This window comes from Capricornis sumatraensis, chromosome 1, assembly GCF_032405125.1.
Source record: "Capricornis sumatraensis isolate serow.1 chromosome 1, serow.2, whole genome shotgun sequence".
In the NCBI taxonomy this organism is placed as follows: domain Eukaryota; kingdom Metazoa; phylum Chordata; class Mammalia; order Artiodactyla; family Bovidae; genus Capricornis; species Capricornis sumatraensis.
In genome coordinates, this window is record NC_091069.1 from 258,608,833 (window position 1) to 258,627,809 (window position 18,977).

An 18,977-nucleotide genomic window follows, 5' to 3' on the forward strand; every position below is an offset into this window, starting at 1 on the left:
AGGTCTCTTTCAATTCTGAGACTCTAGGAAATTCCCTCAGGGAATTCAGAAGAGAATTCCTAAAAGGAAAGAGAAAGTACACATATGTATACTTTTAGAATCCTCTTGAGTTTTTTTCTTTTTTTTCAAAAGGTACAAAAGAAAACGAAGTCTGCTGTCTTTAAAATGCATATAACACCTTCCTGCCACTAATAATTAGGAAGGGTCCATTATGACTTCTTTATACTATAAAGAAAAGATGGACAATTACATTTATAATTTCTGTAAATATTTTAGAAAAAATGCTTAAAATCTAGTAGTCAATGCCCTAGAAACTTTATAGATCTTTAAGTAATATGCACAGATACAAATACATTATGCATTAAATACAACTCACATCTGTGTTTTATTATACTCTAAAATATACAGGAATCTTGATGTACTGAAAGAGTGCAAGTAAATACAATATTCAAGCAGTCACTATTTCTATTTACATGCTCATTAATTTCTTCAAAAACCCACAAAATTATCAAATAGATCAAAATACTGTTCTGTGTTTTCACACTTTATATTCAGAAAAACCAGCTGATAATTTACAATGTCATAAAGTTTCCAGTTTCACGATACAAAAAGAATAAAATGAAATTGGGAATCACTTTGTGAAAATTTATGGAACTCTACCCCGAGCTGGAAGACCCCCTACGTAAGCGAAATCATTTTCACTGGGAAGGGCTTACAGTAAAAGCAGGCCCATATAAACTGCCGTTTAAAGCCTAACATCAGCCTTCCACCCCCCTTTTTGTTATCTGAAAGGCAGTCTTCCAATCTGGTTGGCAGTTGCTTCTTTCCCTAAACAGTAGCATGTTATAAACATGCTACTTTAAATGTGAATAAGACCTAAAGGCTTTAGTATTTTAAACCTTGCCCAGTACAGAAATGCCTTCCAAGAGACCTGACAATGTTAACTTATGAGTAGCAAGGGAGTTTTCTTTTTGATTCTTCACTAAACAATGACAACAAAAATACCCTAACCCACTGGGAGGCACGGGGGTGACACAAAGGTGACGAAAGTGTACCATCCAAAGTAGTGAGGCTGAAAACGCCACTCCCCAGGACCACTTGGCTGCAACAGGGTGAAAATCATTCACTTCCTGATTTTATGAAATTTCCTTCTTTGAGGAAATCCTTTACATTTTCGAACAAAAATAGTTCAGTTTTAAACCTAAACCATTCAAAACCTGGCAACCAACAGCCTGACCCCAATCTATCATGTGTCTACATCACAAATATTTGCACCCTGACTGCACCCAGTCAGCTGGTTTTCAATTCTAATATTATAAAAGTTGGAATTTTAAAATTTTTATGTAAAAGGAAAAAAAATGTAAAAATACATCTGCTTTCTCTCATGGTTTAATACATATTAGAAGGCTTTCAGATGTTTCTTTTAAAAAAAAAATCAACATTGAAAACCAAATCTCAGCTTCATTTTCCGAAATATTGAAGTTTGGTTTAGATAATGTCTGGTTTCACCCGCTCCAGTCTCCGCAAAGTGGTGCTCTACTAAAACCCGAGTTATTTGGTCCTTTGGCAATTTGCTGTGCACATCATGCCTATTGTACCAAACTTTTATTGCCCTTAAATTTAGTTGCAGTTTTATTGATTAAATTGAAATCTGGTGTCCTTATCTCTTCTTTCACGATAGTGTTGCCTGTGTGAGCAGATTAGGGTGCAGTGTCCCACATAATCCCCGGCACTGCAAACCCGAAGTCCACAGCTTCACAAGGCTCTGTGCCATCAAGGGTCCTCTGCTCACGTCTGCTTCAAGACCCTAGAAGGTCCTCTCGTAAGACGTGCCTTCACAACTCTCCTTCCTAATGAGCTTGTATTTCTTCTGTTTGCGCACTCTGCTCTCTCTTAGGTTGCACTTGTATGTGAGTAAGAAAGTGCCTCTTTCCTGAAAAGCACAGTGTGATGTGAAGCCTCCCCGGGTCTCTGGCTCAGCCTGTCAGTAGGTCTCTGAATCAGAGTCGTTGAGCTCGTCCACATCCGTGTATAGGTACTCCTGCTCCCCGCCGATGTTGTTGAAGCTACAGTAGGAGCTAGGTTCATTTCTCATGATGGGCAAGGCTTCAAAGCTGACAGTTTTCGAGGTGTTGGTGTAACGGTTAATGGCATTGAATGTCAGGGATGATAAAGGGCTACTTGACGAGATAGGCATCATGGTGGCCAGAATGAGAGCGAGGCAGTCTGCCACATCCTTGTTGGGAGCACAGGCCAAAGCTGGGGTATAGCCTGGAATTAAAAACAAATTTAAAAATCACTCATCCTGAGACTCATTTCACTAAAGAAAGGCAGTAAACCTACCCTGGTCTTCAACCTCAGACATATTTTAAATTACTTGGCTTATATAATAAGCTGCCTTAATTAGAATGACTCAGAACTTTGTAATAAAGAGTAAAAGAAGAAAGTCACAGAAACCTAGGGTGGGAGGAGACCTAACAGACTACAGAGGAATCTGAGGTCCCAGATGGATGATTCCGCCACTATCTCATAACTTACCTGCGTCCATCCAGATGCTATCAGGCTAGACTAAGGGGGGAAAGTCTGGTAAAACTTCATTCAGAATGGTGGGGGAGTTTTACCATTAATTTGTAGTTCTGTAAGGAAGGGCTTACATGCTGAGAAACCTAAATGTGCACAGATTTGTGAACGAGGCTCTGAGCTGGTGCTCAAAATATGCAGTTCAGTGAAAACACATGGCCACCATTTAACTTCTTTTGGGGTCATAGTCCACTGAGAAAACCATAAACAGGTTTAAAGCTCCTAAATCAAACAAATGTTTCCTCTGTATATGTTCCCTTCTTCAGCAGAAGACTGACTTTAAATGCTGGGCTGGATGAATCAAAAGCTGGAATCAAGACTGACATGAGAAATATCAACAACCTCAGATATGCAGATGACACCAACCAAATGGCAGAAAGTGAAGAGAAACTAAAGAGCCTCTTGATGAGAGTGAAAGAGGAAAACCTGGCTTAAAACTCAACATTCAGAAAACGAAGATCATGGCATCCAGTCCCATCATGGCAAACAGATGGGGGAAAGTAGAACAGTGACAGACTAGTTTCTTGGGCTTCAAAATCCCTGAGAATGGTCACTGCAGCCATGAAAGTCAAAGACGCTTGTGCCTTGGGAGGAAAGCTATGACAAACCTAGACAGTGTGTTGAAAAGCAGAGACATCACAGGGTCCGTCCAGTCAAAGCTATGGTTCTTACAGTAGTCATGTACCATAAAGAGAGCTGAGCAATAAAGAAGGTTGACTGCTGAAGAATTGATGCTCTCAAACTGTGGTGCTGGACAAGACTCTTGAGAGCCCCTTGGACAGCAAGGACATCAAACCAGTCAGTCCTAAAGGAAAACCAACCCCAAATATTCATTGGACGGACTGATGCTAAAGCTGAAGCCCCAGTACTTTGGCCACCTGATGTGAAGAGCTGACTTGCTAGAAAAGACCCTGATGCTGAGAAGACTGAAGGCAAGAGTAGAAGGGGTGGCAGAGGGCGGACATGAATTTGAGCAAACTCTGGGAGACAGTGGTGGGCAGAGGCATCTACTGTGCTGCAGTCCATGAGGTCGCAGAGAGTCCTAGCGACTGAACACCACCACCACCACCACCACAAAGTATCTGGCAACAAACTGGAGCCACTTTGGCTGGGGCAGGAGAGAAGACAGTGAACACAGAGTCTAATTCAATCACCACCCTCTCTTGTTACTGGAGCAATTTATAACTGGATCATTAATCTGAAGGTTAGAACTGATTACAAAATAAGATGAGTACTTACTATGACTTGCCACCTTTGGACCCTGATGACTATCTCATAACTCTGGTGTGAGTTACACCACACCAGAGTCTCTTAGGTCAAGTGGCAAAGGATCTTTGTGTCAGGGAGACCAAAGCTAGTCTGAAAGGGAGCCAGTCTAGACTAGGTAACAGGTTCCCAGTCAGGGCGGGAGGAGGGCGTGGGCAGAATTAGAAAGTATGCAAGAAGACATCAGGTCACAGGCGACCTCCACGGTCATCTGTTTATTATCCTTTCCATATGGAAAAGCAATATAAAACCTTGAAAATGACCAACAAAGACCGTCTATTGGCTATTTGATGTACAGCCTCATAATGTGACCAAAAATCTTCTATAGGTTAGCAATTAGGCTCTTCATTTTAATCTATATTGCTTATTTCCAGAAATGTAATTTGCTGACAGTGAAAGTTTCTTTTAAATTAGGTGAGACTGAACTTATCTTAGTGGGTGGTACCACTCACTTCTATGGATTTCTTGACTATATTAAACTAACGACTCCCAAATCTCTGTGTCCAACCTGGATCTTGCTGACTCTGGGCTCCATGTCCATCTGTCTATATCCAGTTACTCACCTGGAGCTGCCAGTGAGCTTTTCTCATGTTCCCAAGTGAACCCAGCTCTTCCTCCTACATTCTCATCTTAAACAATGGCCTCCCCTCCCCTGCCCACATCACTCCATGCCAGACTGCAGGCCACGTCTTCCCTCCCCAGGCTCCAACGAATGCCCTTTTGATGGGATTCACTGGAGCCTGGGGAGGGAAGAAACATCAATGCACTTTCATCTGCAACATCTCTGCTGTAATTCTGCCCACGCCCTCCTCCCGCCCTGACTGGGAACCTGTTACCTAGTCTAGACTGGCTCCCTTTCAGACTAGCTTTGGTCTCCCTGACACAAAGATCCTTTGCCACTTGACCTAAGAGACTCTGGTGTGGTGTAACTCAGTACTACGCTGCCCTGCGCTGTGTCTCTATTAAATATGCCACTCTCTCAGCTTTGAAAGTTTTCTCCCATAGTTTTACTTGTCCTTTGGATTCTGGCTCAGAAGGCACTTTGGGGGGGATACCTTCCCTGATATCTCTCACGGCATTCTAGGTTTATTCTAACTGAACTGCTTCAAGGGCCTTCTGACAGCCTATTTGTTCTCATTGTTGTTCAAGGCAGTAGGCTGTCCTGGACGCTACAGAGTCTGAAGGACTCAGCACACTGCTCAGCACACCATCACCTACACACACCCGCGGAGCTCGATGTGGCCAGGGGCTCTTCTAACCACTCAGAACAGATCTGTGTGCACAGACTCCTGCCTCGTAGGTTAGAAGATACGCTCTGTGGAAAGAAGGAAAAGGAAGGAATAGAGCAGCGTAATAAGAACTGAGAATGCGATGGGGGTGATCAGCAGGCTGTGGTATAAGAAGGGCAGTCGGGACAGGATTCACTGAATAGATGACACTTAGCTAAGACTGGAAACAGGTGAAGGGTTTAGTCAAAGATCACTGGGGGCAGAGTGTGGAGGCCGGAAGAAAGATGATGATGCACGTCCAGCATCACGTACATGGTGTGAGGAGCCGGCGTGGCAGAACTGGACAAGGGGGGAGGACCGGGAGACAAGCGGGAGTGGTCACAGAGCGAGCTGACCCGGTCGGCCCCGAGAGCTCGTCCAAGGACTATCAGTAAACTGAGGTGCGGAGGAGCGGCAGCTCCCCACACGCTTCTCTGGCTTCAGTGCTGGGCTTCTCCCCGTGGTGGCTGCTCTCACTGTGCAGCGCAGGCCTACAGCACCCAGGCGTCAGCAGTTGCGGCTTGCGGGCTCTACAGCATGGGCTCAGTGGTTGTGGGCACATGGACTTAGTTGCTCCATGGCATGTTGGATCTTCTCGGACCAGGGACCGAACCCATGTCTCCTGCACTGGCAGGCAGTTTCTTTATCACTGAGCCACCAGGGAAGCCCCTTCCCACGCATTTTAAAAGGATCCTGGCCAAGGGTGCTAGTAGACGGGGAAAGTGGATATACTTGAATATACTTTGGAGGTAGATCAATAGTAGATGCTGGTGAATTGTGCCCTGGGTATGAGGGGGGTCAAGGAGCAATCGCAAGGATGGGAATGGTCATCAGCTGAGCCAAGTATGGCTGTGCAGAGAGCAGGCTTGGCAGTGGGCAGAGAGGGCCAGCAGTCCAGTTCTGGACCTGTGCATTACACATTCACAGGATACGCTGTCAGCCAGGCAGCTGGAGACATAAAGTTACACATTCTCAGCACAGATGCAGTGTTTGGAACCCCGGAACTGGAGGAAGTCGCCCAGAGAGTGAATGTAGGTAGTGTTGTTGTTCAGTCCCGAGGCTGTGGCCAGCTCTCTGCAACCCCATGAACTGCAGCACACCAGGCTTCCCACTCCTTCACTGTCTGCCTGAGTTTGCTCAAACTCATGTCCATTCAGTGATGCCATCCAACCAACTCATCCTCTGTCACCCCCTTCTCCTTTTGCCCTCAGTCTTTCCCAATCAGGGTCTTTTCCAGTGAGTTGGCACTTTGTATCAGGAGGGCAAAGTATTGGAGCTTCAGCTTCAGCATCAGTCCTTCCAGTGAATATTCAGGGTTGATTTTCTTTAGGATTGACTGGTTTGATCTCCCTGCTGTCCAAGGGACTCTCAACAATCTTTTTCAGCACCACAGTTTGAAAGTGTCAGTTCTTGGGTGCTCAGCCTTCTTCATGGTTTGACTCTCACATCTGTACATGATCGCTAGAAAAAAACCATAGCTGTAACTATATAGATCTTTGTTGGCAAAGTGATGTCTCTGCTTTCTAATATGTTCTCCAGGTTTGTCATAGCTTTCCGTTCAAGGAGCAAGTGTCTTTTAACTTCATGGCTGCAGTCACCATCTGTAGTGATTTTGGAGCCCAAGAAAATAAAGCCTGTCACTGTTCCCACTTTCCCCCCATCTATTTGCCATGAAGTGATGGGACTGGATGCCATGATCTTAAGTTTTTTGAATGTTGAGTTTTAAGCCAGCTTTTTCACTCTCTTCTTTTGCCCTCTTCAAGAGGCTCTTTAGTTCCTCTTCACTTTCTGCCATAAGGGTGGTGTCATCTGCATATCTGAGGTTATTGATATTTCAGTTCCAGTAAATATAGTTATTTAACAACAAAATAAGAGGTTAGAAACCCTCATCCAGTCACTAATTCAAGGAACCAGATATCTGTGAAAGAAGAACATCCCTAAGAAGGACACTGTAATAAACATCATCATATGCATCCTGTCTGACCCTCCGCCTTATCCTGCCGTAAGGGATCTGCATCTGCTGGTCAAGGGAACAGCGTGCTGCAAATGCAAGTGTGGAGACTACCTGGGGGAGCATCAGACACTAGCTAAGGCAGACTGCAACCTTCACATCTGGTATTTCACATACACTTTAAATTCCACATTAAAAGCCTATTCCTAAGGAAGGAAGAATCGGTTGTGTCGAATTCTGTATGTCAAGTCAAAGCAGAGTTGATTCCTAACACTGTGGAGGTCACTGGTGGTCTTGCTGAACACAGTGCTGTAGTGTGGTGGGGGTGAAGGTCTGACCAGAGGGGACTTAAGGGAGAAAGAAAAAGGAGAAGAACTGGAGACAGAGGGAGAAATGGCTCCTGAGTAACTGAGCTGCAAAGGGGGACAGGGAAATACAGCCGCAGCAGGAGCAGAGGGAGTAATGAAAGGTGTGCTATGACGAGAGAGATCCTATAAAAGCCATTATTATAGGACACAAAGAAAAGAGATGCCACAGTGACTGCCTCAGGCAGGCAAAGAGGACAGCACCCAGCACATGGGTGGGAAGACTAGATTCTGATAAAGCCTGGCATTCGAGTAAGGGCCTTGATAAATGTTTGCCGAAAGAACAAATTCTTTGAACACTAATATAACAAAGGTGGTATCACCAAACCAAAGTTAATAAACCCTAACTCTGATTTGGGGTTCCCAGCTGGTACAGCTGGTAAAGAGAATCTGCCTGCCAATGCAGGAGACCCAGGTTCGATCCCTGGGTCAGGAAGATCCCCTGGAGGAGGAAATGGCAACCCCTGGAAAATCCCATGGACAGAGGAGCCTGGTGGGCTATAGTCCATGGGGTCGCAAAGAGTTGGACTCGACTGAGTGACTGAGCAGGCAAACACAACTCTGATTTAACAGATACATGAAACTCAGGAGTTTACCTGTTAGATGGGCTTTCCCTGTTTCTCCTGCCCTTGTTCCCTTTGCACAAGGTAAGCCCTAGAAAGAAAGTGAAGTCGCTCAGTCGTGCCCAACTCTTTGCGACCCCATGGACAGTAGCCTGCACCAAGCTCCTCCATCCACAGGATTTTCAAGGCAAGAGTACTGGAGTGGGTTGCCATTTCCTTCTCCAGGGAATCTCCCTAACCCAGGGATTGAATCCAGGTCTCTCACATTGTAGACAGACGCTTTACCTTCTGAGCCACCAGGGAAGTCCAAGGTAAGCCCTAGTCAGTATTAACTCCAGCTCTCCTCTCTGACCAATAAAAAATCCCCAAGTCTCCTTTCCTTCAAGTATGGATCACTGAAAGGCCAACGCCTCTAACAGGTCAGGGAAAGAGGAAGCAGACGCTACTCACCGTTCTCATCGACCGCAAGCACACTTGCCCCTTTCCCCAGGAGTTCCTGAACCACCATTGTCAGCCCGTTTCGGGCAGCAACATGCAGAGGTCTGGAGAGAAAAAATACGCGTACACATCCATGTGTGCAGGCCCACGCATGTGTGTGCTCACTCTCTACCCTGGTTGCTGAAGGCCATTTATGCTAGGCTATGGAGACCCACAGATGACCAGAGGCCCTTGGTCCCAACGGCAGTGACGAGGGGAGCGAGGCCAGGAGAGCCAGGACCCAGAGCGCCTGTCAGCGCTGCACCCAGCACCGGCCATCAGCAGCTCCCACTTCTTCCAGACCCTCGTGCCACCTTCCTTCAAGACCAACGTTCAGAAAGGTTTACTAACTAAACCGCATTCTTAAGTCGTTTTAAGAAATGTGGTTGGCAAACACACGTATTAAACAACAAAAAGTGTACCCTGCAACAGCCCAAGTGCCAGCAGGCTTTGAAAGCGGTTTACAGGCTCCATGGCTCACTCTGGACCCTGAAGGGATCCGACTGAGACCTGAGTGGGAACACTGTTGTAACAGTCTTCTCTTTACTAAGTCTCAAAGCAGAACAGCAAATGAAAATCGTGAGCAACAACGGGAGACGCTGGGCCAGGATTTAGGCAGTCACCCAGGACTGGCGGCTCACATTAAGACCCTGATTACTTCTGAAATCTCTCTAGCTACAGACACGTATAAAACTTTTTGCCTCATTTGTTAAGTGTATTATTCCAGTTGGTTGCCATAAAACAAAAAGAATAGTATTACTTTCCACCATAAAACTGGACTGACAAACGACCTATTATTTTCAAGAATAAGGGTTTCAATTCAAAAACTTTTAAAATAGTATCTTTTAATTATGATGGTTTTAGAAATGAGTTCTGTCAATTATAAGAACTGTTTTTTATTTTTTAATTGCTTCTGTGACAGACTGATTCCAATCATATTAGAAAAGAATTCCATTAATCACTTTTATAATGAAAGGCCACAAGGTTCATGCTAGACCCTGGAAGTACTCACGTTTGCAAAGCTGCATTGGTTGCATTGATGAGGTTTCTATCTGTTATCTTTTCCAGTATTAACAAGGCACTAGTTTCATGACCCTAAAATTATGACAAATAACTCTTAAATACTTCGGCACCATCAAAGATAACTTTATACATTCAATACACCCCAGTTGTTGTCCATATTATATATATATATATATGTGTGTGTGTGTGTGTGTGTACATACCACCATTAATATGCTATGCATTTTCTTAGCTAATGTCTTAAATATACATCCAAACATGAATTGGTGTAATGGGGTTATAGAAGAGGACAAGAATATTTAAGATTAGAGAGATTAGAGAAAGACAATAATTACATTTAAGCCTGTGGTCCAAAACTTACTTGGCTTACCAGAAATTTCATATACCATGGTGCTTCACACGTAAGTAATTTTTTTCCCAAGAAATCTGATGCCAGTGATTATTAGGTTTGGTCCCTAGCTCTGTTCATTTTAGTTAAGTGGAAAAACCTTAAATGCCACTGTTGATATTAACAATCAAAAAATATTGTTAAGATGTGTACTTACCTTACTGCAAGCCAAATGGAGGGCGGTGTTTTTACTGTTATCTTGTAAAGTCAGATCTGCACTAGCACTGCTAACCAGCATCTCTGGGAGGAAAAATTGTATCAACTCTTTTGTATATGAACATACACTTCAGATTACTAATAACTCACTGTAGAGAAATGAAGACAGAAAGGAAAAATATCCCTCTGGCAAAAATGTAAGTGCAAAAACACATTGCGATATAAAGGCCTATATTATATTCTCATATGTGTGTGTTGTATAAGGAACAGACAAGAACAGCAGCAGCTGACATTCATTCTGTGAGTGCTTACTACATTTCAGACTGTTTTAAGCACTCTAGATTTACAGTAACTCATTTACCTCTCAAAACAACCCTATGAAGTAGGTACTGTTATTTTTGTCACTGTACGGATGGAAACACTGAGGCATGAGGCCACTCAGTTGGCAGATCCAGGACTCACATTCAGTCTGACTCCAGAGTCAGGTTTCTTGACCATCCTAACACTGCCTGCTAACATGAGGGCAAGTGAAAATTCTGTGGGCCTAAAAGAAAACACGAGTGTAGGCAGGTAAAAGGTTTCAAATCTCAGGAATGGTGAGGTAATGAATGGAAAATTCAATGAACCAGAGTCAGATGGAAGCTATATTGTACGTAAGCAATATTCACACTTAGAACAATAAAAGCCTCAAGCGGTTTCTTTACCAACTGTGTTTGTCTGTCCGTTTTCTGCAGCCATCATGAGAGGTGTTTTCCCAGAGGAGTCCACAGAGTTCACATGAGCATTATGGCTGAGCAGAAGCTGCAGACACTCCACATGGTCTGTGAAGGCGGCTGCATGGAGAGGGGTTCTGCCCACAAAGAAATGTAAAGACTGGGCTAAATCTGTACATGTATATTCTCAATTTATGACAAGCAACTTTCAAGGATTTTCATACCAGGCTATAAAACCATTGTCCAGATACAAATAGGCTTACTAATTCCTGCCACAAAAATTTGTATTTTTGATAACTATTGTTTAGGTAAACTAATATAAATAAGGGTAAATTATGAAACTGCCAAAAAAATTACATTATTAAAGGAAACTTTGAAAGAAACAAATCCGGCCCCAAATACTGTCATCTATTACAACTGTTAGACTTTTTGTAATTAGAAATCTGTTAACTATTTAAAAAGTCTTTATGGGGACTCCCTGGTGGTCCAGTGGTTAAGAATCCATGTTGCAATGCAGGCAACACAGGTTCGATTCCTGGTTCACAAACTAAGATCCCACATGCCACGGGGCCTGTGTGCTGAGACCCAACACAACCAAACACATTAAAAAAAAGAAAGAATCTGCCTTGCAATGCAGGGGATGAGTTCGACCCCTGGTGGAGGAGCTAAGATCCCACTGAGCCTGTGTGCCACAATTACTGAGTTCACACACTCCCGAGGCTGTGTACTACAACTAGAGTCCTTCAGTCAAAACAAAAAACCTGGAGTGTCACAATTAGGGCTCAACAGAGCCAAACAAAAAATAAACAACAACAACAGAGAGTCTTTGGGTAACGAGCACATGCTAAGTTGCTTCAGTCATGTTTGACTTTTTGCAACTCTATGGACTGCGGCCCACCAGGCTCCTCTGTCTACGGGAGTCTCCAGGCAAGAATACTGGAGTGGGCTGCCGTTTCCTCCTCCAGGGGATCTTCCTGACCCTGACAAGAGTCTCTTCCATCTCCTGCATTGGCAGGCGGGTTCTTTATCATGCATGCCACCTGGGAAGCCCAACAAGAACGTATGTTTTTAACAAAGGGAAATCTTTAGCCAGTTTTCCTGGTCAAGGTAGAAAAGCCTTTTATAGTAAGAATATAATTAAGATTTTGTAACAATTTATACTTGTAAATATAAAACCAACCTTTAGGTAATAATGGGGTTTCTTTAAATTCTCCCAAATTAATCTAATAACGAATGAAATTTTCTACATGGTTGAATTCCTACCTTCCTTTTGAATCTGTGGCGTTCACAATGCTGGAGCCTAACGTATCAATTAACATCTCAGCAGCACCTTCGTTGTCATTTATTCTGTGAAGGTAACAAGGTGGTCACTCAAAGCTATGCTTTATTTCTTAAATATTCAAATAAAACCTGAATCGTTCTGCCGTTACTTACACAGCACAATGCAACGGACTGAAAGCATTTCCTTCCGTTTTCTGGAAAACGTCTTGTTCTAAAAGGAGTTCTACACATGTCTCATGACCTAGGTAAGTAAATGGGAATCAGATATTAAAATCCCAAGAAGATACTGAGGTGTCCATACGTATCCACATATCCCAACAGATTAAAAAAAGGCTTTACATGGATTACAAGTAGTCAGTTCAGTTCACTGAACCCATTAAACATCACAGTTTTCGGCACTTTGAAATCCAAAGTACAACTTCAGCAGTTAATTATTGACATGACAAATATTTACTTTGTGGGAGACAAAAATTAGTCTCACTTTTTCCATGGTGACCAATTAAGAGTTATTTGGGCATTATTTCTTGAAATGACCTATTTACATATAATAGTGTAACTTTCAAAATAATATATATTTATGTCACATTGTTGTTTTAGTAGCTAAGTCACGTCTGACTCTCTGCGAGCCCATGGATTGTAGCCCACCAGGCTTCTCTGTCATGGGATTTTCCAAGCAACAACAATACTGGCATGGGTTGCCCTTTCCTTCTCAGGGGATCTTACCGATCCAGGGGTTGAACCTGCGCTTCTGCATTGGCAGGCAGGTTCTTTACTAGTAAGCAACCAGGGAACAACTATTTATGCAGCATAATTAACTTCAGAATTGAAATATTTTCTGGTTATAGGAATGAGCTAATGGTATTATTTTACAGAAGTGCTTAGAGGAAAAAAAAGAACGTGTCCCTGTCCCCGCTCCCAGCTCTACTCTCCAGACCTACTGCCTTACAGCTCCAGAACGTGTTCGGGCACATGCAACTGCATGCACATAAACGCACACTTTTTCATTTTTATGCAATTGGGAGATTCTACAACGTGTTTTTTACTTAAAACACTATATGTCTTTTCATATGTAGACATTCTATTGCTGAATGTTTGGGAGAACGTCACAGTATCAGAACGTATATAAATGATTTAATCTCTAATTATGGATTTCAAGGTGACTGCTAGTTTTTCTTTGTGATATTATCACCAATGTTATAAATGAAATAGTTCAGATCTTAAAGAGAAAAGTATTCATTTCTTTTGTATTTCCAAGAACAATTTTCTGGAAATGATACTGCTGGGTTAAAGGGCAATTACTGATTACTAGTAAGTATCAGGTCCACACTTTTTTCAACAATTTCATTTATTCTCAGCTGTGCTGGGTCTTCACTGCTGTGCAGGCTCTTCTCTAGTTGCAGAGACCAGGGGCTACTCTGCAGTCGCGGTGCTAAGGCTTCTCACTGTGGTGGCTTCCCTTGCTGCAGAGCATGGGCTTCAGGCGGCTCCAGGCTCTAGAGCCCAGGCTCCGCAGCATTCTCCATCCGGGACTGACCCGTGTCTCCAGCACTGGCAGTGGGTTCTTTACCACTGAGCCACCAGGGAAGCCCCCAGGCCCACAGTTTTCAATAGCAACTTTAAAAACAGGAAAACCCAAACCTCAGATTTTCTTAAACCCAATTTTCAAAGCCAGGGTTTTAGTAAAAGTACCCCCACTGCTGTATTAATGATGGAAAATTAAATGTTGCTTCTACCTTGTCAGTCATTTGGGATCCACATTAGGAATAAAGTAGATTCTTAAAGAGCCTCTTAATTTACTTCCATGGCTTAATATTTGGTTAACAAAGTGATGCTATATTTCTTTTCTAATTACTCTAGCATTCTCAAACAACAGTTCAATTTAATTGTTACACTATAATCATTTCTACCAGGAAAAGAAAGTATGTTTTAGGAAACCTGTGGTTATGTTCCATCACCTGTGAGTTCTTTCATTTAGAGGTTCTCAACTGGAGCAATTTGAGCCCTCAGAGGACCTTGGTCACATCTAGAGACATTTCTGCTTATGACACTGGAGATGGGGTAGCGAAGTGCTGTGGCATCTAGTGGGTGAAAGGCAGGGCTGCTGCTAAACCTCTTGCAAGCAAAGGACAGCTACAACAAAGGAGTAAACATTATCTGGCCCCCAGTGTCAACAGTGCTGAGAAACCCTGCTTTAACTCGCCCTCTCCAAAGGCTAGCTCATGGCCAAGAAGTAGCGAAGGACAATGGTCCAGTACTGATTTGCGGGTTTCCTATTTTCCTGGGATAGCAGTTCTCAAGGTGTGGTCTCGGAGCTCCAGGGTGGGACCATAAACTATTTTCTTAAAACAAGCCATCAAAGAAATTTGCTACTGTATTTTTAAAAAAATAGTTATTTTTTCATAAAAATGCTATTTATATTAACATGTAATAGATTTATTATTATTTTAAAATAAACATCCTTAAATTTTTCAGTCCTAATGTTCCATACAGTAAATATTAATAGCTATAAGCCACAGGTCCTGAAATGGAAAGATATGAGAGTCACCGCCTGAGCAGACTGTGGACAGCTAAAGGGGAGTCCTAGGGCCAGCAGTCATCGCTGGATCATGTTAAGTTGAAAAACTTCACTTTGTGTCCTGGTTTATCAAAGAAGGAGAAAACTGGTCTCCTCATGTTTTAGAGGGATATTTTGAAGATGCTTACAAGCATCAGAAAAAATTGATAAATTTTTGAAAGAACACATGAGATCATGTAAATATTCTTAGTTCTGCAACTAAATGACTCCACAAACCAAAAATCTGAATGTTAAAAGCTGAGCATGTATAACCGGTTCTCTTCTAAAGTGCTGTCATCATTCCATTTTGAGAGACTGTTTTCTGTTCTGTTGGAGTGCTTCCAATTTTCTTTTCCACTGTACAATTACTAGTCAAAGTAAAACTATTTACATATTCTACTCTCAGAATGCCAAAATTATAAAATAGCCTTTTGGCTGTAAATATGGTATTAATTTTACACTGCCTTTACATTCTCTGTACATAGAGGCAACACACATCTAATTCCTTCCAGCTCAATTCAGAATCATTACCAATTCTACTAGAGCCTGGAAATTAGACACATCTGTTATAATCTTTAAATGGCAACCGAGCATGTAGTTTGGGCAAAATTTTGTCTTGCACACAATGTGCTCAGAGAGGCTAAATTCAGCAGTGATGGAGTAGGGAACTCACTTAAAGAAAATCATGTTCTCCAGAAGGACCTGGTAAGAATGTTATAATAATAAATACCAACTCTCCAAAGGACAGTTTCAACAGTATTTTTACAACTAAATGCTCTACCTGAGGAAAAATACCTTACTGTATGATGTTTCCAAGAGCTAATTCTCACTGAACAAAAAAAAAAAAAAAAAAAAGCAATAAAAGTCTGCTTCAAAATAGTTTTATCTCACTGATTTCTTAAATAAATTTCCCGTCTCTAGATGTCTTACTCCTATTTGATTTTCCCTATACTTGTAAGATGTCAAATTACACTGTAATGCAAAGGAAGAGTTGAAATCCAAAGGTTTTTATAGTTTCAAACCTGCTCTGGCTAAAGATCTGGTATAGTAAAAAAAAAAAAAAAAAAAGAAAAGAAACTGACTAAGCTTTTGAATTAGCAATATATTTAACTATCCAAGTTTTCCATGGTACCATCAATATAGAGATGGTGTGATCACTCACCTAGAGCCAGACATCCTGGAATGTGAAGTCAAGTGGGCCTTAGGAAACATCACTATGAACAAAGCTAGAGGAGATGATGGATTTGCAGCTGAGCTATTTCAAATCCTAAAAGATGATGCTGTGAAAGTGCTGCAATCAATATGCCAGCAAATTTGGAAAACTCAGCAGTGGCCATAGGACTGGAAAAGGTCAGTTTTCATTCCAATCCCAAAGAAAGGCAATGCCAAACAATGCTCAAACTACCGCACAATTGTGCTCATCTCACATGCTAGCAAAATAATGCTCAAAATTCTCTAAGCTAGGCTTCAACAGTACTTGAACCAAGAAATTCCAGATGTTCAAAATGGATTTAGAAAAGGCAGAGGAACCAGAGATCATATTGCCAACATCTGCTGGATCACAGAAAAAGCAAGAGAATTCCAGAAAAACATCTACTTCTGCTTCACTGACTATGCTTAAAACCTCTGACTGTGTGTATTACAACAAACTGTGGAAAATTCTTAAAGAGACAGGAACACCAGACTACCTTACCTCCCTCCTGAGAAACCTGTATGCAGGTCAAAAGGCAACAGTTAGAACCACACATGGAACAAAGGCCTGGTTCAAAATTGGGAAAAGAGTCCGTCAAGGCTATATACTGTCACCCTGCTTATTTAACTTCTGTGCAGAGTATATCACATGAATTGCCGGGATGAAGCTTACGCTGGAATCAAGATTGCTGGGAGAAATATCAATAACCTCAGATATGCAGATGACACCACCCTTATCACAGAAAGCAAAGAGGAAGTAAAGAGCCTCTTGATGAAGGTGAAAGAGGAGAGTGAAAAAACTGGCTTAAAACTCTACATTCAAAAAAGGAAGATCATGGCATCTGGTCCCATCACTTCATGGCAAATAGATGGGAAAACAGTGGAAACAGTGTCAGACTTCATTTTTTTGGGCTCCAAAATCACTGCTGATGGTGACTGCAGCCATGAAATTAAAAGACGCTTGCTTTTCGGAAGAAAAGCTATGACCAACCTAGACGGTATATTAAAAAGCAGAAATACTACTTTGCTGACAAAGGTCTGTCTAGTCAGAGCTATGGTTTTTCCAGCAGTCATGTATGGATGTGAGAGTTGGACCATAAAGAAGGCTGAGCATCAAAGAACTTTTGAACTGTGGTATTGAAGAAGACTCTTGAGATTCCCTTGCACTGCAAAGAGATCAAACCAGTTAATCCTTAAGGAAATCAATCCTGAATATTCACTGGAAGGACTGATGCTGAAGTTGAAGCTCAAATACTTTGGCCACCTGATGTGAAGAGCTGACTCATTAGAAAAGACCCTGATGCTGGGAAAGACTGAAGGCGGGAGGAGAAGGGGAAGACAGAGGATGAGATGGTTGGATGGCATCACTGACTCGATGGACATGAGTTTGAGCCAGCTCCGGGAGATGGTGATGGACAGGGAGGCCTGGCGTGCTGCAGTCCATGGGGTGGCAGAGAGTCACACACGACTGAGCTGCTAAACAACAACAATCAATATTCAGAGTTGCAAAATGACCAAATGTGGCCAATCCTCAAGAAGACAGCAATGCTTTCTCAGAACAAAAGAATAGAGCTCTCAATTCTGATACAAGGATTAATATGAAAATTAAAATAGTGTATCTAGAAAATGCTCATGAAAATGTTTAAATTATTAATGTAACTTTCCAAGATTCATATTTCTCCTCTTTTACTGCAACTCAACAATTATTTCTCAAAATGGTTCCCAGTAAGAGAATCACATGAAACAGTGTATTACAAAAAGATAGACGCCTCCTCTGTGGCGAGGCAGTTAGCTGAAGTTTAGAACAGCCACTATATTTATTTTTTTAAGCAAGTGGATATTATATAAAGAGGTTAATTTCTATTTTCTGTACATTTTGAGGGAAAGTTGTTAGAATTGTCAGCTAGTTTTATAGATATATTCTTATGACTAACAATAACCTGAATGCTACATTGAAATTCAAAACAACAAATAAAAAATCCTTCATATCCTTGATAATACCCTAAGCACACACTTCGACAGAATTGATGTTTTACACTATACATAATAGAGTCAACTGTTATCTAAGATGAGCAAATCTCTCAACAGGCTGTTAGTTAAATTATTTTAGTGACATTTCAAAAGCCAAATCCTGTTTTTAACATCTGTGCGTTAAAAATAGCTTTATACTTCTCTCACTGACCTTTGGTGAGATTACCTGTAAAAGGACTAATGGTGACAATTATTCTCCCAGAAGCTAAGTCTGTCATAACCATGCAGCCAAGTCACTTAACTGTGGAAGTATCCAAAAGTTTCTAGTCTCCAGTTCTATGATCTATTCTACTAGGACTTCACTCTCTTAAAATGTTGAACATACATGTTACTGTTGATATAAGGATCTTAACTTGCAGAGTGCTCAGAAAACATACGCAGATGCCAGTCTAGCATCTGACACATTCTCATGGCAGTGAGAATGTGGTACGGCAGCTGTCTCTCTGTGGCACACGACACAGCGGGCAGGGGATGCGGCTGTCTGTGTACTTAACCATTGTAGCAGGCCCAGTGGAGTGCTGTGTATCCGTGACTGTCCACCAGGGCTGGGTTTGCATCCGCAGACGCTGCTGACTGCAGAAGGGCTCCAAGAACACCGATGTGTCCACAGGCAGCTGACAAGTGTATTGGTGTCCGGCCCCTGCTATCTCGAAATAAGCAGTTAGCACCATGTTGAAGTAATGCATCCACACACTCTTCATGGCCTGTGACTGCCTGAAAAGAAAATTTTTGCATGCCACTGAATGCACTATGTTGGGCACTACATGCCAATGACAGCGAACTAGGGATTTTGAAGTCCGTATTCCCCATGTCCTCTCACCAGGCAAGGCATTTACCATATTTTGAGTACTTTTTTTTGAAAGTGGCTTGAGAATTTAGTTACAGCGGTGATTTTTTCAAAATAAGAGTAATATGAAAACTAGGAAAAAGGGCCTTTTAATTGAATGAAAATATTTCAAAGGTGAAAAAGTTAAGATTAAAAATGTGTAAGAAAGAAAAGAAAAAAATGTATAAGACTATTCAAGATTTTACGGTTTTTAAATTTTGTTTCAATATTATCTTTCTCTGGATTAAGTTGTGCTTTGTGGTTGCTTAAAATCAGAGTTCAAAACCTGAGACAGTGAAAGAAACAGTAAAGATTATTTGGTAAAAACTTAATGAAGAGAAACAG

The 18,977-nt window shown here is 41.9% G+C and overlaps 1 protein-coding gene across 3 annotated transcripts in view; it reads right to left on the reverse strand.

Moving 5' to 3' along the window:
- Positions 1–319: 319 nt before the first annotated feature.
- The window catches only part of ANKRD28 (ankyrin repeat domain 28), a 126,708-nt gene continuing 108,050 nt past the window's right edge, over positions 320–18,977 (reverse strand). For all 3 annotated transcript variants that reach the window (XM_068983851.1, XM_068983841.1, XM_068983832.1), the window contains exons 21-28: positions 18,301–18,520; positions 12,184–12,271; positions 12,013–12,096; positions 10,741–10,886; positions 10,038–10,120; positions 9,483–9,565; positions 8,444–8,535; positions 320–2,271 (exon numbers count right to left, since the gene is read on the reverse strand). In XM_068983851.1, coding sequence (XP_068839952.1) covers positions 1,985–2,271; positions 8,444–8,535; positions 9,483–9,565; positions 10,038–10,120; positions 10,741–10,886; positions 12,013–12,096; positions 12,184–12,271; positions 18,301–18,520 — 1,083 coding nt within the window. In that variant the 3' untranslated portion in view covers positions 320–1,984. The remainder of the gene's footprint in view (positions 2,272–8,443; positions 8,536–9,482; positions 9,566–10,037; positions 10,121–10,740; positions 10,887–12,012; positions 12,097–12,183; positions 12,272–18,300; positions 18,521–18,977) is intronic.